The sequence below is a fragment of the Terrapene carolina genome, unplaced genomic scaffold, assembly GCF_002925995.2.
Source record: "Terrapene carolina triunguis isolate 2854851 unplaced genomic scaffold, T_m_triunguis-2.0 Scaffold42, whole genome shotgun sequence".
NCBI classification, from domain to species: Eukaryota; Metazoa; Chordata; order Testudines; family Emydidae; genus Terrapene; species Terrapene triunguis.
The window spans coordinates 59,077,895-59,101,654 of record NW_020664393.1 but is presented as its reverse complement, the minus strand read 5'-3'; the positions used below and the strand labels follow the sequence as shown (position 1 = coordinate 59,101,654).

The window sequence follows — 23,760 nt, the reverse complement described above, 5'->3', positions numbered from 1 at the left end:
TTATCCTGACATCCTAACAGGCCTCAAGAAAACTAATTTCATTTGCAGAAGTAACACTGACATTTAGGTCTGAAGACTTAAGGGTTCTTTGATAAGCTATTTGAGGCCTGTCTTTACTTAACAGCAGCAGTTTGGAGAGGATATAAGCTAAATGATGAGAAATGGGCAAGATTGCTGCAGAAATGTGGAACATATAAAAAAAAATCCTTCACAACATGGTTTAGTTAAATATGCACAATTTTATTTATTGAAGAGATTAGGACAAAAACATTAAACCAAATACATGACAAAGCACCAGAGGCAGTAAAACCCCACCATGCACATCACCAATCTTCCCTCCTACAAGGTACTTATAAAATTAAAATTAAAAAAAAAAAAAAGTCCTTCTTGACACAGCACCATCTTCAGAGTGTAAAAACATGACTCCCTTTATATTCTTAGTTACCAAAATAGAACCAAGGCAGGTCAGCTGCAGCTAGCTTCATCTTTTGATAAAGGCCCGTGAAACATCTTCGAGAGTGGGACCGTAACTTCCCTGCAGGGCAGGCAAATAGCATCCATACGTCAAATGCCAAGCAGCTGTACGCACATGCCACATACTATAATTGAGCACAAATTCAAGTAACATTTACATACTACAGAGTCCACATGTACCTACCCAAAAAACATGACCACTTCACAAAACGTATACAGGCAGTAATATCAGAACAACTGAGGTACTGGAAACACAAATATTTATGCCAAGAGATTTCAATATCATACAGCAATATAAAAGCAGGAATTAAAAACATTTGCCAATCTAAATCAAATAAAGCTATCTAGAAAAAAAAGCTAAATAAAAAGTTATTCAGGGACAGAAATACCTGAACAGAAAAGAAATGTGTTAACTACAGCATGTAACATGTCATCCCAAGTCAACCCGTAATTGAAGTACTGGCTTAATACATCACTACTGTGACATTTTCTTCAATAAATAGAGTAAGTCTTGACAATACAAAAGGTGCATATTACTGCGTATGTTTTGGGAGAAGTATCCATATAATAATAATGTTCAGCTTATTAATACCCTTTTATTTCTTATTCAGGGCATAACAAAATAACCCCCCAAAAACAAAGAAATAAAACAGTTGCCTTCTCAAGAGGAATTCAAAAGAAAAATGTTAATGTTTTTCTTCAATAAAGAGCCCCCTATTTACATGTGGGCCAGTCAGTTAAACAAAAGGTTGGTTCTGAATCTAGAACTGATGCAAGGGCTTTCTGCCCTCTACAGTCACATACGTGCAGCATGGCAAACATGGCAGCCAGTATTTCAAACCCTTTTAAAAATAACATAGGTTTTCTTTTCTTCTTTTACTATTATAGCAGTAATGCATCTGGAAGTTTGAGTAATAATAGCTTCCTGCAACAAACCATTTGACACAAAACAGAACAGCTTGTTAAATGACAGTTACTTCCCCTTAAGGGAACAAAGCATTAAAATGTCATTTCCTGACAAGAATATTAAGTAGTATATTTAGAAGAAATATGAGTTGAAAATAGCTATCAAGAGACATGAACTGAACTTTTGTTTATTTTTTTAGCACCCACTTTTCATGTCTATGTGCATCTAATTTTTTCTTAAATGAATCCCGTTAATTATTAGACATCAGATTTAAAAAAAAAAAAAAATTAGCCAATTGTACTTTCCCTGAATAATGGCTGAAGTTAAATATTTAACAGTGCGATGCCAAGATGCGTGTTGAGGCAAAAAGTTTCTCTACTTGTTGTGAACTGCAACTATTTTAATGAAACAGAAATAGGAGTGATACAGCTGCACTGGAATTGGCATGTGCAGTCAGTCTCCTTGGCTCCAAAAGGTGAGAAGCTACAATTGCTCCATGCTGCCTTTCCCCCCCGTCCAAATCAAACTAACCTGATAGCAAGGCTCCCTCCCCCCCAAATCTGTCCCCATGCTACATTTGTTATATTAGCTCCTTGTGGAGATTCCTTCTCAAACCAAGGAACTCCAAGTGTCTTTTGCTACCAAGCTAGGCTGATGCAGGATGTGATTTAACACGGTCAGGAAGGACTCCTTCATGTGGCCATCTCTAGGTCATTGTACCTGCTGAACACCAGTCTTCGTGCTCAGTTAAAGAATGGGTCCAAATCTTCTTCCATGTTGACATCAGGCACCAGCTGATCTGATACTTCCTTAGCACCATATCCCGAATTAGAGACATTAAAATCTGTAGAAAACCAGGGATGGTCCAGAATTTCCTGTGAAGTCAGCCGTTCCGATGGCTCCCGGCGCAGTATGCTACGTATAAGGCATTTTGCCTTGGGGGATAGAGTCTCTGGAATGTTAAATTGCCCACGACGGATCTTGCTGAAGAGAGAACTAGGCTCAATGTCATGGAAAGGATAGCGTCCAACTAACATGGTGTAAAGCATGACACCTAGACTCCATACATCTGCTGCTTTGCCAGAGTAGCTGCCATTTGTGTTCAAGATCTCTGGACTCACATAGGCCGGGCATCCATGCTTATCAGAAAGAGAGTCATCATTTCCTCGTAAAATATACGCATCTTCTAGACTTTCCAATTTTACTCTAGTCCTGAAGGGCAAGAAAACAGAGGCAACCATTATACCCACTGATTGCAGTTACATAATTATGATAATAATACGTCAGAAAAATCAATAATCCTAAAAAGGTGCATCAGTTTGGAATCCCCATTCTTAGGCTAAGATTTCCTTTATTTATAGTAACATGTGCATTGTCTCTTCCCTCCCACTCAGACATTTGATTTTATTAAGAGAATAAATATAACCCCAATCATACACGCCTACACTTTTTGGTAACAGTAAGGCATGTCTGAGAAGTCATTCCAGAGGAGCTCTTGCTAAAGGAGTATGGTGGAGTCTTTCACTGCCAAGTTCACTACGATTGTAACAAACAAACGGGAGTGGGGGGTGTTTTAGATTGTTCTTGTGGCATTGATTCTTCCCCTTTCATTATGCAAGTTAGGGTGGTTTCTTTGTTTCCAGAGGGACATTACCCAGTTCATTGAAAGTCAGGAGATAGCTTCTAGCTTATGAAAACTAGAGAATTTTTTTTATTGCAAATTGACTACACTTTTCAGATGAAGCATTTACAGTCTGTGTCTGGTGAAGTGACATCTGAAAGAGGATAAAGCTCAGAATCAAGGAGCAGCTGGTACAGTAATAATCTACTTGCAGGAGAACATAGCCTTTTCCTCACACAGACCACAAAGGTACATACCAGCTAAGGGCTAAAGTACAGCTCCCTTATTCACACTGGTGAGCAGTCACTCACATTAGTTCCTCTGAAGTCAATTGAAATAATGAAGTCACAATCTCACCTTAAAATATCTTTTCTCTTTAACCCCAACACACAATACAGGAAGAATGAACTATACAAATAAAATTTAAGTCTTCCCAAACATTCCTTTAAATGGCATCACATTAGCTAGGTATGTTAAAATGGTATTTAACAGATTAAAACAAGACTATCCTGCTTAGGGGAATCAAGAGAAATAAGGCAATACAGTTCTTTGTGATGGACAGATTCACAAAAAACGATTTTCAGCATGACCGTAGAAATGGCGTATCTAGATTGGAAGCTCTTCATGTCTGAAGTGTCATGCACTTGTTAGCACAATGCAAGAATAATCTCAGCAGTGGCAAATTCTCTTCTTTTATTTCAAACTAAAGTGAAAAATGACTCCAAGCTTCCTTGTTACATTACTATATTAGTTCAGTCTAACGATACATATCTAGATAGCATTTAAAGTTGAGATCCCTTTTCACTGACAGAGGGGACACCGACACTAGTTACCTTTTAGTCTATAGATTTTATTCACCAGTAATGACAGGTATTTTAGGAACAATTTTAGTGTAATGCAAGCACATTGGAATCTTTCTTCTCTGAATGGAAAAGAAGCATGACATTTATCAGGATTTTCTTTTATGAGACAGAGTGTTCAATGTAAAACATTCACATCAGGGATCATAACCCAACACTGGCTAATATGGTCCTTGTCTCTTTTCATCTTTGATCTATGTGCTGTGCCCCTGGTAGGCCCCAGGACCAGAACAGGCCCTGTACAAGACAGTATTCCAAAACCATAAATTCACAGGTGGGGCTGTGAACAGACTGCAGGCCACAGCCCCTCATTAGAAAGCACCTTGTTTAATAAGCATTAGGACAAAAAAGGGGAGTCCTATTTCTTAAAAGGAGAACTTTGCTTGGGCTTGAGTAGTAAAGGCAAGCGTGACCCACGTTGGCTTTAGAACTGGATCCAGGACAGCTCAGGGCTATATCTGTAGAACCAATCGGGGTATTCTGTTGTAAAGTGCTATATAGCAGACTGCTCTATAAACTCTCCAACCACCCTCAGACCATTTCGACATCTAGAGACATTTACTAGTCGAGGTCAAAGCCCTTTTGGCAACGTGCCTTGAATAAGGAAGTCATAAATACCTAATTCAGAATTCCTGGCTCCCAAATACAGTACATAAAGGCAGCTCATACTATGATTAAATAGGCCAATGTCTTCTCCCTTAGTGCATAGTGATAGGATGTGTGCCACGCATCAGCCTCCTGATTAACTACCCATTGCCGGCTTATAGACCCCTCTGGTGGCGATGGACAGGCAACCAACCTTTAGAACTCCAAACAATAATCTACTGCACTTATACTTCACACAGGAAAAGTTACAAGATCATGGTCAACTTCCTTCTGTGTCAAGTTCAGAACCTCTTTATGCACAAAAGGGCTGAAGAGGGAAGCGGACTAAGAATGCTGGTAGGATTTCCTCTGCAATCCTAAATATACATTTGTTCCTCTATCTACACAGGAGAACAGAAAAGGAGGGAAGATGAGAGAGGAGAGAGAAAAGGACAAAGGAGAGGAGAGAAAAGCACAGGGCAAAGTGGGACTGAAACTGAAGGCAGAGACATGAGTGGTGGTCCCAGTACTGCAGCCCGTCACATTTTCCACCAAGATGTAGAGCAGAGTTATTCAGATGTGCACTTCGGTCACTAAACTGCCAAGCAGTAAAGCCATCAGTTCACCTTTGTTAACTAACAGAGTAAAATACACACCCCCACATACACAGAAGCTGGAGAGGAGTATTCTATTTATAAACGACTTGTGGGAGGGTATCCAACACATGCACTCCTATGTATTTCCCTGTGCTGTTGACACTCAGATGGTATTTATTCCCTTATCATACTTTACATTTCCAATAGAGCTATGGATTAAAAAGGGAAAGACAGACTAGCGAGTATTTTTGTGTTTGTTTGTTTTTTAGATTTTAAAACCAAGTTATTTGAATTCCCAAGCGTTTATGTTCTTGTGACTGAGTGGTGCCGTACAAAACTGACACCGTGGGACCAGAAAGACTGCTCCTCTCCCTTCAAAAATATTTGATTCCTAAGGAATCCAATGAGAGAAGAGGCTTCCTTTGTTATAAAAGCAAGCAACGCACACACACACTGGAAATGGAAAACCTTACTATGACCTTGAGCCTTATGCAAGGTGCCCTGCATTACAGGATCAAGCCCTATATGCATGCTATTGCAAGTTTGGTTTAAGCCAGTAAACTGAAGAGCAGCTGGCCATTTTTTGCTTGCTCCACTGTAATCTGTGAGTGAATGAAGCAAACAGCCATGTTTTCATCCTTCTGAACAGAGTGGACTTGAAACACAAACAGACCACCCCCAATCTTTTTAATATATATTTTACAAACACACACACACACAAACACTCACTCTCTCTCTCTTTTTTATTTATGGATTAAAGCAAGGAAATGGTGGCCTTGCTAGAGGCAGTGTTTCAGTGAAGGTGATCACTAAACATGCAAGCTAGTATATTTGCATTTCACTTTGTATAAAACTAGTAGCATGCTTTCTTAAGCTCTTACACATCAGGGGTACTGAATATAAATTAGTACCTACTCACATACCATGAACTGCTTGGACATTTTAGTTAGCTAGGTTGCTTTTGTGAAAGATCACTAAGACTAGCATAAATTTACAACGATGAAACATTTTCACCTATTGGGGAACAACATTAAGGGTATGGGGAAACCAATCCTATGATAAAGCTGTCTACACTCAGACACAGAACATGTGCAGGTATTTCCAAACGCTGTAGATGCCAAGACCCATATTCAGTGAATTCAGTGGAGAAAAGAGAGAAACCCGACCTCCCTAGTGCTTAAAGCAATGGAGAAAAATAACCTGGCCTTTGTTTTCAGAAGTGACAAGTGATTTTGGATGCCTCCGTTTTGGAGTGTCTAACTTATAACATTTGATTTTCAGAAGGCATGAGTACTCGCCCTTTTAAGGCACGTCACATTAGCAATTTTGGGCTGTCCAGTCATTCCTGAAAATGTAGGTTTCTGCATAAAGGGTGGGAAAGTCATCCAGTTTCAGAGTAAACAGACAAGCCTAAATTTGATTCTTAGCAGGCAAGAGACACGCTAGAGCAATTATTTTAAAATGAATTCATGATCAGTTTTGAAACTCTTCACATTGTGCTGTTACCAATTTGGAATAAAAGAAAATTAAAAAATTAATTTTGCAGTTAAAATCCTTCCTTTCTCCCAATAAATCCACTAATGACAGAAGTAGGAACAGTGTTTAAACATTACTATAGGAATGGCTGATGCAAAATTAATCCCTAAAGTTCAGATGTACACAACTGCCAAAGCCGGATGAGAGTCACTTTATACATATACTGTAGTGCAACAAAGACTTTTGTGAAGGCCTGCACAATTACAGTACATAATTTCAAGTTTTAATGCAGAGACTGAATAAGCACTTGGAAAAAGAACATTATGCATCTATCAGATCATTGATAAAACACTGCATTAGCCTAATGCATTAAAAAAATACAACCCTGAATCAAGGCTATTTAAAAAGGGGAAGCTATTCTGCCTATGAATGCTTTCCCATTACTGGTGAATGAAACCACAGAAGTGCAATCAGAGGGCAGCAGTGGTACTCAGACGGGAAATGCGTCTTTGTCCCCATAGAAACCGTCAGGGAAACCCATGAAAAACAATACCACTCTGAATTTCTTATCAATATGCCATTCATTACTTGACTGCATTCAGACTGTGCTCTTCAGTAATGTAACAAAACCTGATCAATTAAACCTCTTCTAGAAGATTCTTCAATGTAACCTCCTGAGTTGGCATCAGTTCCTGGCAGACAGCTTTGTTATCATACAGCCTACACTTTTTCACAGTGATTCACATTATTCCTCCCTGCAGAGTTTGGGGATTACTGACAAATTACTACACTGCCTTTTAACACACAGAAGCCAGGGCCACAAAAACTCTGCAATCACACTCTAGCTTCACTCATGTTCTCCAAAAAGCAAACAATTTCCAGAACTACAATCAGTGGAATTATTCAGAGGCCTCAAAGCTCTATAGTTAGGAAGGCCATGCGTGAACTGAAGGAGTGATTAGTACAGCATCTGTTTCTTATATTTCTCCAATACAGTGTATACGGAAAGTGACTTCTTGGCTGCAGCAGCTCAACCTAGCGTTAACATTTTAGGAACATAGGGACTGCAATACTGCACCAGACCAGTGGTCCACCAGTAGCCAATACCAGCTGCTTCCAAGAAAGGGGCAAGAAACTACTCTCCCATCTAACTTGGTAGGTACATTATCTACTTGCTAGTCAAGCATTGTTGGGAGTGGGTGTTCAGAAGTGACAGTAATTTAGCCAGTAGCCCTGTGCTCCAAGAGACCAGAAAGCAATTTCTATTGTCATCTGTTCACATCTCTATAGTTATGCACTAGAGAGCAAACCAATGTCAAATGATAGTTTGTGGGGAGGAGAAAAGATTACCCCTTCCATCCTAAGACTCCTTCCTAGGTTAGACCACACACACAAGACATCCACATGACCACATGTCATAGGCAACATCATTCTGGCTGTGGACAGAATGGCATTTCCTTTGGCCCCACAGGCCTGGCTCTCACTGGACAGAGAGACTGTTGTTGAGCCATACTCTTTCCCCACTCCAGGGACAGCGACTACTCAGGCAGGATCAAGAATTGCTCCTACATTGCCAATAATCAAGTCCAATCAGGGTAATTTAGTAGCAGCTCACTCTAAAAGGTAAAATTGAGCACGAACTGACTGTGCCATCAGATTTGTGAGAAAACGCTGGCACTGCTCACTATTCTTTGTAGCGAACTGACTATTGTAAATAAGAGAAAAGAACCTCTTCTAAACAAACCAGGCCAGCAGTTTGAAATGAACATCTACTTTAGATACACACACTATTAAATCCTGACATTTGCTAAAGTGAGCATATAATAATTTAGTTCAAAATTCATCTCTGCTCCAAGGACCATGCTATCTTACCCAGGACAAAGGGGACAACCCCTTCCTTCCCCCTGCCACAACTCAGCAATGGAGTGCAGAAGGGGAAGTGCTGCATTCTCAGTATTAATCCTCCTTTCTCCTATGTCACAGAACCCTTTCGGTAGGGATTAGGCTCCACGGTGAAGGCACAGGCTGGCAGCTCTCCAAAGGCAAGGAGCAAGGGGGAGGTGGCTGAAACAGCGCAGCTTTGGAGGATACTTGTTACCAAAGGAATGGAAAGACTCTCCCACCACCCCACTACCATGCAGTGATGGGAACTGTGCAGATTCCCTCACCATCCTTAGAAGAATGCCTCTGCAAGTGCAGACTTCAACCCAGTTGCTCAGACTCCAGGGTGAGGAGCATGGCTTAGAAATTTAGGGCCAGACCCTTAGCTGGTGTAAAGTGACATAGCTCCACTGACTTCATCTGAGCTCACATCAGCAAGAATCCGGCCCAGATTGCCCTGCATTCAGGATAGACCCAGAGGAGGGATGACATGGCCCCCACTATCTTGTTTGTACAGCATGTGAACAGAATTCCATGCAGTGGTACTGTTTGTAAGTGCATGCTGCAGCAGAAGTACCTTATAATGCATCTGTCTGTGTTCTTATAGATTTAGGACACAAGACCTTCACTAAAGGGAATGTAGTTCCGGTTCTGTACCTTTCTAACTGAAGAGGATCTCAGTTTTTTTCAGTGAGGGATAAGACTTTGTTAAAAGACCACAAGGATTCCATTATTTGATAAGCATCTGGGATAAGGTGGCTATCTGAACTCACTTATCTTCCTTAGATCGCACTAGAGATGAATGGTTTTAAAGGCTCCACTTGCAACTCTATGCACCTGTATCCACCATGTTCTCCAGAGCCTTTTACACCAGGAGTGGCAGGAAGGAACAAAGACAGGCATTTGGTTTAGTTAAGATAGCTGTCCACAAGGAACGTAAAAACGAACCCCAGGTTTACTGCCTCAGGAGACACACTAAATAAGCAACCTGATCTTCAGTGGTGCTGAGCACTGACAGCTTACACTGCGCAAAAATGGATCTATGTAAAACAGTCTGAGTTTTGAAAAACAACTAGATTTTGGGTGCTCAATTTGAGACACTTTACAAGAGGCTGGTTTTCACAAAATGCTGGGCGCTGCGGGCGGACTGAAAATCAAGCGCCTTTCAGGTGTCTCAAGTTGGGCAACCAAAAAAACACTAGTCACTTCTGAAAATGTAGTCCATGCGTATTGGCCAAATATTTATTTTGGAAAGTGAAACAAATGTCCAGTAATCAACACTTGCGGGGGGCGGGAGGGAGGGAGAATTAGTTACCATCGTCAACAAAAACCCTGCGGAAAGTCAGCAATGTAACTAGAACGTGACTGACTTGAATTCAAAACAAAATGCTGAGCACGGTCAGAATTACACAGTTCATTCAGGAATTTGCTGATGCAATATTATCGCCTCAGCATAAGGTGAGAGAGAGCAGCCCTCTCAGGGAACATGGTGCACGCCACTTGCTGACTTGTCTGAAACACCCAAGAAGAGGAGTGCCAATCACAGGAGAGTGCCCATAAATGATGCTTCATTCAGTCTATGTGCTTCAAGCACAGCAGAGTATGGAGGCACCTAGGCACTAAAGAGTAACAAACCCCTCAGAGAAAAGGGTGAATAGTTATGGAGGTGGGAATGATGGAAGGTGGTCTCAGGAAGTGGGAGGGAGGAAGGGGAAAAACGCCTTCCAGGTAGGTGGGAGTGGTGCAGGTATTCCACAAGGCATGGTCAACTCCTGTTGGAGGACCCAATCTTCTCTAATCGCTGTCTGGTCAATTTGGTGCTCCCATGCTCTCCCAGAAACCAGTGCTTCAGTACTGGGATTAGAACAGCAGAGAAGACTCCTGGCTTCTGCTACTCCCTCGTTTGTGACCTTGGCCAAATCACTTAACCACAATGACCACATTCATCCCTCTATAAAATGCGGAGAATATTTACCTACCTCACAAGGACATTCTGAAGCTTAAGGTTTGTCGATTGATTCATGGGCTCTGGCAAAAAGGCACTGTATAAACGTCTGGATCAAAAAGGAGGCTTAGCAATCAAACGACACAGAGAGCAATGGGATCATGAACCTGGCTGCTGACAGAAGTTACTTAACTGTTCTGTTTTATATTTGAAGTTTGATGAATGAGATTTACTGCCTGGGAAGACACAATCCAGCTTTCCCACACACTGTCAAAGGCAAAATAATTAGAAAGAGCCTCAGTTTCTGGATTGAGATTTGCTCTATGCTTAGACCCTCCACAGTTCAAGTTACACTATTTAAGGCTACACCTTTCCTCTCAGTTTAGGTTAACAGAGGATGATAGAGCGGCCTATAAAAGAAACCTACTTTTGTTTCTGCATCTTTATTTTAAGAAAGCTCTGTTTACACAACTTCCATTGCTACAACTGAAAGCTCTTTAAACAGTTTCCCTAACTCCTAGAAAGCTTGTTTGTTCAGTGTGTGTTCTAAGCAAGGTTAAAGGTTGCTAACATCAGAATGCAACCAGCTGACTGCAATACAATTTGACAGGAGTGTGAGGGGAGGACAAACGGTGGGTGAAGGGGGGAAGAAACAGCACTGCCCAAAGTAAGAGAAATAGTCACTTAGGGCAGGTAGACCTGCCCTAAGTGACCTTAAAATACTGCAGTGGGACAGCTGTGCTGCTGTAGCGCTTCAATGAAGATGCTACTATGATAATGAGAGAGCTACTCCAATCAGCATAGTTAATCCACCTCCGGAAGAGGTGGTAGCTATGTTGACAGAAGCCCTCCGGTTAACACAGCGCTGTCTACACTGGGGGCTAGGTAAGTATAACCGCGTCACTCGGGGGGGTGAATTTTTCATGCCCCGAGTGACGCTAGGATGCCAAAGAACAAAACTAAGTTACCTTAAAGCAGAATACACTAGCCCCAAGGAACTGAGCAGTTCCAGAAAACAAAACAAAACTGCTCAGTGTACCAAATAAATACATATTACACTACCACAGGCTTTCTAAATGAGTGGATTGTGCTGGATGTGTTGCCTTGGCATAGGACGAAGTGTCAAGTTATATTTATTTTGATTAACTCTCACCTGCTTGCAATTTCCCATATTTACTAGAAGAATAAGGAAAATTTACAATATCTGGAATACCAACATTATTTTCATTTTCCCTCTCAACAATGATTAATGTGCAAGGTCCTTATGCTTCAAACATTATGACAGCTAATATTTTAATATAATTAAAGTCTTTAAAATGCTATAAAGAAATTAATAATTCCCTGACAGGAGAAGTGTTACCTATGTTAGGAAAGCCAATGCAAAGAGCATGCTACATACACAGACTGATTTGATTCTTAAATCTTCAATGTGGCTCCTCCTGGAACAATTATGTTTTATATAAAACTGATGAATTACTTTAATACATATAGAGCAATACTGGGCACACAGCTATTTTTAGCACAGCCCAATGAAGACTCTACCATTCTTTGACATCATTCGGGGGAGGAACAGCTGGGAGAATTGCACATTTTCTCTGCCCATAGGCACAGAGTATGCTGCTAGGTCAGTTTATAGGAGAAAAATATCTCATGACATGAGCATACATAAAGCCCCACAAACCTATAAAACAACCACCTGCCTGTCCGGTGGTATTTGCACATCTTGTGCTGTTAGTGTATGTCAACTATTTTTGTGGTATTTTAAGCAGTCACCTTTTTAAAAATTAAAATGTAAGGACCAGATTTTTAAAAGTGCACGGCACCCAACAGAGCTCCTAATTAGGCGCCAAAACAAACAAACAAAGAGCTAGTCAGCTCCTACATGGAAGCTGAGCTGTTTTGAAAGTCTAGCCCTGAATTTTATATAGCAAAGTCACAGCTATCACTACATAAACAGATGTGCAGCTGCTCTCTAACCCGGCCTTACAAAGTGTTTCCACCCACACAGCAACATCTTAAAGGTCTTTACTTCTTCAGAGATGAGGTATGAATTTAAAAGTCTAACTCTGAAATCCCAACATTAAGCTCAGTCCATTTCACCCTCACAATTTGTATTTAAAAAGGGTAAATTAAATGCAAAAAACCTTATGTTAAATAAAACAGTTAGACTGCATAGTTCAAGTCAGGAAACGCAAAAGTACTATTGTACTCTACCATAACATTACCCTGACTACAGTGCATATCTGTATGTTTCATAGAATTCAATTAACAATGCTCAAATACATAGGCTCTCAAAGCTGGATAAATTAACACAGCTGTAAGACCCTAGGGCCGGATTTGCAGAAGTGCTAAGCCCCCCAAACACCAAATGAAGTTGACAGATGTAATAACCACTGGGGGAAAATAAATCTATCACTCTTCCCATTTTTTGTTTAATTTTAACTGTGCAACAGTAATTTTAGATTACAAGGTCTTTAAAACTGAATTCTAAGCACAACATGTGCATACTAGAGAGAGTGTGAAACTTAATGCACCATCACATTCTAGCTTTGCTTTAGGATATCACCAGATTGTCATTAATGGAATTAGGGCTCAAACCTATGATGTGCTAAGCACCCTCAACTGCCACTGAGGTCAGTGGGAGTTAAGGGCACTCAGTACACCTTGCTGGATTGAAATCCTATATCTTTCTAATTTACAGCTGTTATATAGGTTCAGAAAGGGTAAGAAAGGTTCTAAATGTGCATGTTTTTAATATAACTTCAAATGTTAGGACTTGGTTACTTATTCCTAGACATCATTAGACCCAAAGAGAGTAGGCACTAAGAAACCCTGAAATTGATTTTTTTTTAAATGAATTTGAACTATTTCTGAAGAATACATAGATTTATTGATTTGGTTTGGGAGGGGAGAGGAGAGGGGACGAGAAGCCCAAGTTATTCAGCAGGCATACAATTTTACACTTAAAAAAAAAAAATTGCCTCCTCCTACTTCCTGGTTCATTACAAATGTCACAGACAGCAGTAATCTGCGACACCCAAAAATACCATGCATTCCAAGCAGGCTGCTGGTTTCTGTGATGATGTTTCTCAGAATGCAACATCACAAGCAGTAGCAGCCTTGCTGAAATGCCTGGTATTTTGGATGTCACCGAATGACGCACTCTGCAACATCTTCAGTGAACTAGGAAGTTGCAAGAAGATTTTACAGAGAGTAAATACAGCAGCAGCAGACTGAAAGTGATGATTGATTGCTTTCTGATGATTTGGAGCATGTGAAGAAAAATAAAAATAGAATCTAGTTCTTCTATTTCTGCCTTTCACTATCTATTTCACCTGACTGTGTCTCAATTTGTTCAGATGAGAAATGGTTTGTAAATGGTTTAATGTTTGTAAATCACTCTGACACACGTGGATGAAAATTAATTTTCTTGTTACTGGCTTAAAAATAACAAGCAACAGCCGTTTAATCTCTAAGCATACGGTATTTTAAAAATCAGAAGAAACATTCTCTTTTAGTTAATAATTGATTGGTTTTTGACTCTCCAATTAATGTTAACAATAAAGCAGTGCTATTGTAGCACATACCTATACTTTGGCCTTGTGCCTTATGATGTAGTCAGATCTTGGGAAGCATTTAGTGCAGGATTTCCAAAGGGCAAAGTTCCATAGTAATTCTGCTCCCATTGATCAACACCCACTGACTACAATATATAACCACACATGTTGTGAGCATATATTATATTCTCTGTGCAAAAATTTTTATTAACAGAGTAAAAATGACATTGCCAATTTAAAACACTAAGTTTTCTTACCATACTTCTAAACCAAGCCTCTATGTGCTATCATGATATAAATATTTATTATTAATAAAATTAACAGTGACAATTGCAAAAACCCGATTGTTTCCATTTTGCACTTATCTCAGACTGGGCACAATGTTAATCATTAGTGCTCCTTTCCCTTAAGTTCCCAGTGATGGAGCTTCTAGGTCTTATGTATTGCAGTGGAGGGGAAAATGGGGAAGAGCTATTTGTTTCTAAATAACTGTTTATATGGGAATTAAATAAGAAAATATTTCTGTTTGTCTTAGGTTTTACTAAAAGCCTGTTTCTACAAAATTTAACTTTGAGTTTTAAGTTGACAGTATCCATAAAACTCTAATTAGAAAAAGAGAAAGTTTCTATTCCTCATGGTTGAGAAGAAACTTCCAAATCTGAATTGATGCAGCACTGTCTTCCTCAGCCTGCAGATGGCTCTCTCAAGTGCCTCTGCTGCTGCTCATAGCTTTCCTGAACAGCCACAAAAATGAAACTGACAAGACACTAGCCTATTCCATTAAAGCAATTCAAAATCCTGTGCACAGCAGGGAAAATGCCAATTTCACTCTGCTACAGCTCGAGCAGAAGAGCAGGCAGACACTCAACAGAATCATGGGACTGGGAGGTTAGAGAAACAGAAAACTTAGAAGTGACTCTTGTGTGGAGAAAGAGAACTCCCTCTCTCTCCCAGGAGCCAGCTAAAGGGCTTCAAACTGATCAGAAGTCTATCAGCCATGGCTGATTTGAAAGAGGAAGCTCCCAAACAGGGTCAAGAACAGCCTACTGGGAATAACACCCCCACACACATAGTTTCCAGCAGCTGGGGATGAGGGCTGCACTTCTCAGCAGATTGTTGCCTCTATGCCTTTTTGGTGTGGCCCCTCCATCTTTTGGGTCAGCCTGCAGCTAAGTAGGCATAAATCCTCTGCGTGAAAGAAAGAAGGGGGGGGGAGGAAATGCAACCCCAAAACAATACACATCATAAAAAAGGAAAGAAAAGCACAAAGCTCCACCTCTTTCCATTCCCTTTTATTTTAAATTTTTTGAAGGTCACCTTCAAGTTTAATATTTCTCCCATGTTCCACACTGCTCCAGCAGGACTCAATGATGTCACTACCGAAATGCATGACGGAACACAATTAATGGGAACTGATAGCCACAGGGAAAGGATTCTAACCTTCAAGGGCCTGAAGTCTGCTACATCCAGAACCATCTCACCACAAAAGCAAGGAGCTAGGAAGAAAAAAAAAGTTGGTTCTCCAAAACTAGCAGCATTATCACTGCACTCTCCTTGCCACCTCTGGTCATAAATGGTATTAACAATGCTGAGAGAGAGTTCTCCTCAAAGAGTTCATGGTTCTTGTCAGCGTCAATCCCCCTTCCTGGTGGATCTCCTAAGGTCAAATCCCGTGAGGAGCTCAGGGCCCTGAACTCTAAGTGAAGACAGTGGGAGCTGCGGCTGTTTAGCAACTTTGAAGATCAGGCCTCATGAATCTGAAAGCTGAGCACTCAAAAGTTGACACACCCAACCACCATAGACCTTTTATGTAAATGCTGGCCACACAGGAAGTCTGTGCCACAAACAAGAGAAAACAGACCTCCCAGTGCAGTGCCTTAACCATTAAGCCAATTCTTCCCTCCTCCCCTCTTAGGAACGGGCAGCAACTTTAGTCTCCAAATCCTACAGATCTTGGGGATCTGCCACAGGCCTCTGCACACTCTCTCCTCCATGTACACAACCTGTCTCTATGCAGCCCGCCTCTTCCTCCAGAAGCCAATCCCTAATCAGGACAATTGGGATTCTACAGTGCAGAGGTGGAGGATCTGGAAACAATACTAAACGTCCATACTATTTAGCTTCAAAATCCTCACATAGTTGGTAGAGGAAAAGTATGCCCACTTCAAATATGGCTCCCCAACTCCAAGGATGGGATGGTAGCAGAGCATGAGGAAAGGAGGGAAACTGTCCCAAACAAAGCATTTCCCTTACCAGGCATCCATGCACAGATCTGCAGGGTTTTTCCCCTCATCAGCCATAGAGAAATAGGATTACAGTAATGAACACAGTGTAATATTAACCTTAACCTAGAATTTGTTGGCTGTAGAAGAGCAAGGAGGAGAGAAACTAACCCATTCGAACAGCAATCCCAAGTCCAACATGCAAAAGGTTCTTACCTTTCCTCATCCTTAAAGATAAATTTTCGCAGTTTGAGATCCCGCAATACCAGTCCACCATCATGACAGTGTGCAACAGCAGAAGCTATTTGGTAGAACAGTTTGGCTGCCTCTTCTTCTTTTAGCTTCTTGCAGGTACGAACAAAAGAATGCATGTCCCCATAGCCTCTTTCAAAGAACACGTACGCTTTTGTCTCCCCAAGAATTATTTCAGTAATTTGGTTGATACTGTTGTGTGCAGGTAGACAAAAACACGGCGCTAATGACTCTTGGTAGCAACCAATATCAAATACCTAGAAAACAATGACAGTAAAACAAGGGTTAAAGACAGCATAAAGGTACAAAGCGGTAGTTATATCTGGCACTCAGCACTGTACAGAAATTTGTTGTTGTGTATGTACATTGCTTTTACAACTCTTCTTGCCATGTGTGGAATTGTCAGGTGCATTTGTGCATGGTGTTGGGGGAAAAAAAAAAAAAAAAAAAAAACAGACTACGCCTCCTTACATGGAAGGGAATGCTAAGCTAAGTAGAGGTTTTTCTCCAGAAGTAATAGTGTGAATGGCTTGAAGACCCAATATGTGATTAAACCCAAATTGTAATCTACATTATGGTTTGAGGGCCATAGTTATAGATAAAGATGTCAGGCCTCAAAAGTATTCAAATTAACCTTCTGTTTGAAGAAATACAACTAAGACCTCAGAGACCATGAACAACCTGTGGAGATTTGTGCTTAAAAAAAATCTTGTCAAACTAAAGCCAACAAATCTCTTTACCTATTTTACTAACTCCTTAAAGCCTTAACATTTTTTTTATGTTTAAAATCAAATTTGTCACCATTAATATTGTTTACTTCCTCTTACTTATGTTCATTGCTGACAAGAAAAATCAGAGAAGTCAGTTTCACTTTCACATTCTCGGTTTTGCAATGATTGTGTTTCAAAGGTCAGAAAAACATTATGGAAATACTGGTTTTAGACTGTATACAAGCTTTCTTTTAAAAAGTAATTAAATCTTCGGGCAAATATAATTGAGTGTCCCTTTAAAAGTTGACTGTCACTTTAACAGTAAGCAGGTTATCAGTGATCTTGTGAATGGGCTATAAAAATGCATAAAGGATGCTGGGAAATCCAAATATAAAATGTTACTATAGTCTAGTGATTATGAATGAATCAGTATTTGAGTCAATTAAAAAAATCTAAAGCAGTGGAAAGAGTCCATAGAAAATAATGGAATGCTTACACTTTCTTACTGCAGAGCAACAGATGACAAAGAGTGTATTATATTATACTTTTATACTGCCCCAGATGCACTGTAGGGTACAAAGGAAGGGGTGAGTGTTTCCAGCACCAGAGAAACACTACTACTGTCCAACACACTCTGGGGCATACTGCTACTTTCATAACAGTAATCTGGTCCCACTAGAGATGCAACTGGCTACTCTTTGTATTGTTTAGTTAACAGCATTGAGAGAAGCTGGTATGTCCTTAAACCAAACTCCATTAATATGATTGCTTTTCATATCCTAGCTTGCCTCCTTGGGGGGCAATCACTGTCATTTCCTCTGAAGCTTTAAAAGCTTTTAAGACTAAAGTCTTCTGACATGGTTCAACAGCAATTTACAAAAAGCTTCTAAAACAAACTAAGGTTTTTAATGCTTCAAAGCACAGTTTTGACAAATTCCTTCTTCAGGAGAGACTCCAAGATGGCAGAACACTTGACAAAATGGGCCAAAAAAATACTTACCTGTGCTGCTATACTCCATCACAGGCAACAGTCATTCAGACAGGCAGACGCCCAACTAACCCAACTCATTTTATAAGAGGGAAGATTAGCATCAAGGGGTTCTGGTGACATGATAAACCACAAAGGCAGCACTCAGGGTTTGTTGCTAAAACCCCACTGCATAATTCATTCCAGAGGGAAACTCACTGACACTTGGATCTGTGCAGAGGTCTCAAAAACTTAATAACTACCACATTAGAAGTGGTCGGAATTACTAAAAAGTAGCTGCCATAACAATGAAAAAGGACTTTCATAACCTCCCAGTATTTCAACTGTCTTCATTTGAAATACCATTTCCACAATTCTTATGCGACTGTAGAGTCCTTACAAAAACACCACCAACCACCTATGTTATACTCCACACTTCTGAGGGAACATTGATCAAGTAGGTCTCTGATGTAAGACAACAGACCATATGTGTTTTGTTTCTCTAAAGTACTATCATACTGTCACTATCCAGAAGTTTTTTTTATAAAGGGCTTTTTTGTAGTCAACCTATGTAATATCCCTGGACTCAGTTCAACACAAGTTCAATAAACAGCAGTTTGATTTAGTTGTTAGCAAGAGGAAGTGAGCAAACACCATTGTTCAAATGCCACTGAACCCAGAAGCAACTAATGGCATTTGTAGCTAGTGGGTGCAACCAAATGGATCTGAACATCATCAGGATGTGTGTGCTATTTCACCCTATGCCCATGCAAGAAATTAGTTAAGACTGTCTCAGTGGGATACCAGACAGTAAAACTTGTTAGCTTTCTTAACAGGGAGGATATTTGTCAAATAGGAGCCATGCTACTGTAGGGTGTTTTGAAGTATGTGTTAATTGAGGTAAATTTAGGAATGTGATCACTCCTCAGTTAAACTAGAGATTCAAGGCAAGTTAAATATTTTCAGGATATGGATGACAAGCAGTGGCTCACACTTATGAAGAAAATTGAATGGTGTAAAGTTTAAAAAAACCCAAGCATCTTAAGTGTATGGCTCAATGGGAAAACAAAACAAATTCACCCTTTGAAGAACTGAAATTTTGCTGCACTCTGCCATAAATATATCCTGAAACGCTGCAATACTTGCAGCTAAGGGAGGAAAAAGCTTGCTAAAAATAGAGCACAGCAATGAAGTTACTACTGGCCATGCAAGTTTTTATATAATTTCATGCAGAGAAGCAGCAGGATACCCTTATTTCAAAAGACAATGCAACTGTCCTAATATGTAGCTCTATTCTACTGTAAGGAACGGGGCTTTCATTCTAGAAATTCTATTTCAACTTGTATTTATTTTGGTAACATGATGTATGCATTTGTACAACATGCAATATCATTCAGCTTCCAAGGACAAAAGACTTCTTTTCCCCCCCCCCAAATAATCAAGTGTAAATTAAATCTTCATTAAAATCAGGGTTTATGACTCATAACTGAGGAGTCCATTTATATTACCCTCTGAATCACAATCTTTTACAAATAGATGCAAGGAGTAAATTAGCACCCACCTTGCAATATGTGCTAGTCATAACTTCTTGTGAATCAAATTTAAAAGTATGTAATAACCAACAATGTTATGACCAATCCTTTGAATAATTATGAGTGTCTGGCTACTGTTCATTACACAGACAACTCAACACCAGAAATTTACAAAAGATTGCTAAATGGCATAATTATATATTTTGGGGACAATACAAGCATTAAAGTGCATGTTGCAGGGTTGCAATTTGTTATACAGTCACACTTCTCCTGCTTATGTGAATGAGCATAAGTCTAATGCACCAGAGACAATGAAAAATGTAACCAGTGCAGTTTAGGAACAAAGGGGGGAAAAAAATATTCCCTCAGACTGAAAGGGAAATACACTGCTTGATAGAGGTGCAGGCATGTGGGTTTCCTTTTCCCATGGGTCACCTTCGGATGTTAAAAGAAAATGGGGGAGGGGGTGTTGAAAAGCAAGCAGTCTACAAAGAGTGGCTTAGGTATTTTGTCTGCTCTTCTAAAAAACGTAGGTGTACAGCTTTTATTCTTGCTGAATTGTGCAACGGGGGAGGATGCTATTTGCAACCAACCTCAATAAGGAGGGCTCAGAGCTCAGCAGGATTAATTCAAGGTGGATTTTTAATCACTTTTCAGACAAAGCTGTCTACAACCTGCAAGGGTTTCAAACTAAGGAAATAAAGTAAGACAACACAGTATCTTCAAATTAGCAGGGGGCTCCATTTTGAAGAGAGTGGGGAAGGATCAGGTTATAGCATGATCAAACTAACATTTAAACATCTTTTAAAGATGGTTCTTCCTAGTACAGTTCATCTTGGGTAGAAGGCAGCTTGGCTCCAGGCCACCGTTATAACGTGGCCATTGTCTAGAGTGAGGGGGAAAGTTACAGGGTGCCAGTTTAATTCTGTTCGTTTGGGGTTTGGTTTTAAATTGATCTAACAATCGAGCTGGTCGATATCAGTTGACTATCCGATCAAATATAAATCAATACACGATCTGGTTAAAAAGATAATAATGGAGAAAGGTGTTACCTTGCAAACCAGCTCCTCTCCACTGTGCAGATGCACGGCTCGGAAAACGTGGTCTCCCTCAAGAGGCTCCAACAATAAGTATTTCCCGATGCAAGAAACGCAATGCGACAAGTTAGGAGTCTCTGGTGGGCTCGGAGAGCCTAGGTTCGGACTAAAACTCTGGCTTGGCTCGGTAGATCTTATAGACGAGAGTTCTTCAAAATCCTGGTTTTTATTCCGAGGTCTCCCATATCGCGCTATTGTGATAGGGGTTGACCTTTGTATGTTCATGGGTATTGAAAGAACCAACCAAAGTTATATACCAAACCCCTGGGTTAAGATCAGTCACTTGCCAGTCCAGCTGCAGCTGCCTTTGTGTTGTTATTAAAGGGGGTGGGTTACGTAGATTAATAGTACCAAAAATAATAACCCACAATAATATCAAAGCGATTGTTTTGCAAGCGGGTCAGCTTCAGAGCAGCGTGCTGAGAACCGTGTGATCAGAGAAAGAGGATTTAGCCGCAGGTCCTTTTGTTTCTTGTACGGCAACCGACTCGTTTGACTGTTGGATTTTGTCTTTTTTCAGAGAGCAACAAAGTAACTAATTTGAGAACGTGGAGAGCTGCAACGTTCCGTTTTCGAACGCAGCCTCGCAGGGAGGCTGTAATATAAATAGAGCAAAGAGGGGGGAAAAGGAAGGGGGAGGCTGATTCGGTATCAGTCTCTGGTGCCCTGAACGCCTACTAAAATTTTTAATTCGCTCAACCCCAAAAAGGTTAAGTAACGTGCTGCATAAAGGACTGGATTGTCCTTTCTCTTTCTCTCTTTTTAATAGAAGGCAAAAGAAAAAAAAGTTGCCTACGTTTTAACTGTAGATGGCGTCTGAACCTTTCCTCTGATAGCAAGGGCTATCCAGAAATTCAACAAAAAATAGAGGGAGCATTTAACTTAAAAGAGCGGTCAGCGGCAGCAGCAGAGCCGACAAAAGCTACAGTATAGCTATAAAAAAAACCCCTGCACAAATACTTCGGTTTGCCTTGGATTTCTTTTTTTCCCCCTAACAGAATGAACTGCAAAAGCAAAAACAAATGTGCACAAATATCCACACAATTATGCAACGCAAGATTTCTGTTGTTGTTTTAATCAAAGAAAAAGTGCAATCAAGGACACGATCAAGAGTCTTAGATATCCATTGCACGAGGTTTTTTTCGTGTGTTTTCCCGCAGGGCCTCCAAGCGCTTTAACAGAATTCACGCACAAAAGAAAACAAAACAAACTGCAGGGAGAAAAATCCTGGCGGTTTCTTTTCTCTAGGGTCGGGAAATGTGCAAGGGGGGGGGGGGGAGAGAAATTGCAATCACTCTCAAAAAAATATTGCAGGGATCTGATATATTTCCTAGAGGCAGGAGAAGGGGGAAGAAAGGGATGGCCGGGCCGATCCCTTTCAGCAAGACATCATCCCTCCACCATGTATTAATAGTTACTTACGTGGCTGGGATTCTCTCTCTAGCTCGCTCTATGCCTCACTACTCAATATCAGCAGCTGCAGCAGCACATTTGCACCGTGCCCCAGTGCAAAGGCTGACTGCACAATCCCCACCGCCGCACAGCGGACTGGCTCAGAGGAGAAGCCCACCCCACACTGAGCCGCCTCCTCATTGAGCCAAGGCACCATCAATCACAGAGCGAGCCTGCCAACCCTGCCCCCCCATCTCTTCCCTCCCCACCTCCACTCACTCTCTCACTGAATGAGCCGGTTTCAGGGTAAACAAGGTGAAATATCCTTCCGCAGCACAGGCTGTGAAATAGGAGCTTTGTAGTTGCTGCTGGCAAGTCACTGGAGCTGACTGAGTCAATGCTTGGATCTGTGCATGTCGAGTTTCACTGACCTCTGCTTTCCGTTCGTTTTATTTGCCTGGGATCTGGTATATTCTGGTTGGAAACTGTGTGAACCTTGCGGTTGGGGATGGTTTATTAACCTTTTTAAATAGATTTTGTCCTTAATAAAAACGGAATAAACTCTCCTAAAATAAGAACCCAACATTTTTTTCCCTTTGCAAGCATGAATGCGGTGCGTGTTAGACGAGGGCATGGGAGCCCAAGCCTTTTTTTTCTCAATGAAGAAATCAGTTTTTCCAAGCAACGTGGGTCTTAACATATTGAAGCAAGCACCAGCAGTGACTTCCCAGTGTAATTAAGTGGGAGGAGTTGCCCTCACTCCAGGACTAGTTTAATCACCATTCCAAACCTAAAAGGTGTTGTAGGGGGGAGGGGAAGGTAGCGAGAGCAAACTCATTTGTATTACATAAAGGAACCTATGAATGAGTCATCCTCTAAGCACAAGTGGGGTTCCTTTTCCTTGTTAAAACTCCTCTGTTTTTACAACTGATTTTGGATGTATGTAAAGTTTAATGAATAGCTCCCCAGGCCTAATGTTTTCGCCCTCGAGTTTGGCTTCCTGTCAATTCTGGAGCCAGCAAAGGGAGCGGTGTTAAAAGCAGAAGAGTGCAATCCAGGCGTGAATGGCAGCCGCATGCAACAGAAAATGGAAATGTTTTGCCGTGCAGCAGTGAGGCGATGCAATGCAGGGCAATACAAACTGGGCATTCACTGCTCAAGTCCTGATCAGGGTTTTGTTGTGACAGATGAGAGGGGTATTATCTGGGATTCTGGAAGATAGCATCCACTGTTTGGGGCAAAAAGAACAGGAGTACTTGTGGCACCTTAGAGACTAACAAATTTATTAGAGCATAAGCTTTTGTGGGCTACAACCCACTTCTTCGGATGCATATAGAGTGAAACATGTATTGAGGAGATATATATACACACATACAGAGAGCATGAACAGGTGGGAGTTGTCTTACCAACTCTGAGAGGCCAATTAAGTAAGAGAAAAAAACTTTTGAAGTGATAATCAAGATAGCTCAGTACAGTTTGATAAGAAGTGTGAGAATACTTACAAGGGGAGATAGATTCAATGTTTGTAAGGGCTCAGCCATTCCCAGTCCTTATTCAATCCTGAGTTGATTGTGTCTAGTTTGCATATCAATTTTTTTCTCTTACTTAATTGGCCTTTCAGAGTTGGTAAGACAACTCCCACCTGTTCATGCTCTCTGTATGTGTGTATATATATCTCCTCAATAT

The 23,760-nt window shown here is 40.7% G+C and overlaps 1 protein-coding gene across 1 annotated transcript; it reads right to left on the bottom strand.

Moving 5' to 3' along the window:
* Nucleotides 1-239: 239 nt before the first annotated feature.
* TRIB2 (tribbles pseudokinase 2) lies at nucleotides 240-22,196 on the bottom strand. The gene is made up of 3 exons (XM_024192603.3): nucleotides 20,638-22,196; nucleotides 16,341-16,633; nucleotides 240-2,593 (listed from the first exon to the last, which is right to left on the bottom strand). Exons 1-3 carry the CDS (start codon nucleotides 20,905-20,907, stop codon nucleotides 2,125-2,127), a joined length of 1,032 nt encoding a protein of 343 aa, XP_024048371.1. The 5' UTR covers nucleotides 20,908-22,196; the 3' UTR covers nucleotides 240-2,124.
* Nucleotides 22,197-23,760: the final 1,564 nt, after the last annotated feature.

Coding starts and splice junctions, on each gene's coding strand:
- TRIB2 (XM_024192603.3), bottom strand. CDS start 20,907: ATGAACATACAAAGGTCAACCCCTATCACAATAGCGCGATATGGGAGA. Junction 16,634..20,637: donor GAGAGGAGCTGGTTTGCAAG/GTAACACCTTTC, acceptor ATTGTTTTCTAG/GTATTTGATATTGGTTGCTA. Junction 2,594..16,340: donor ATCTTTAAGGATGAGGAAAG/GTAAGAACCTTT, acceptor CTTGCCCTTCAG/GACTAGAGTAAAATTGGAAA.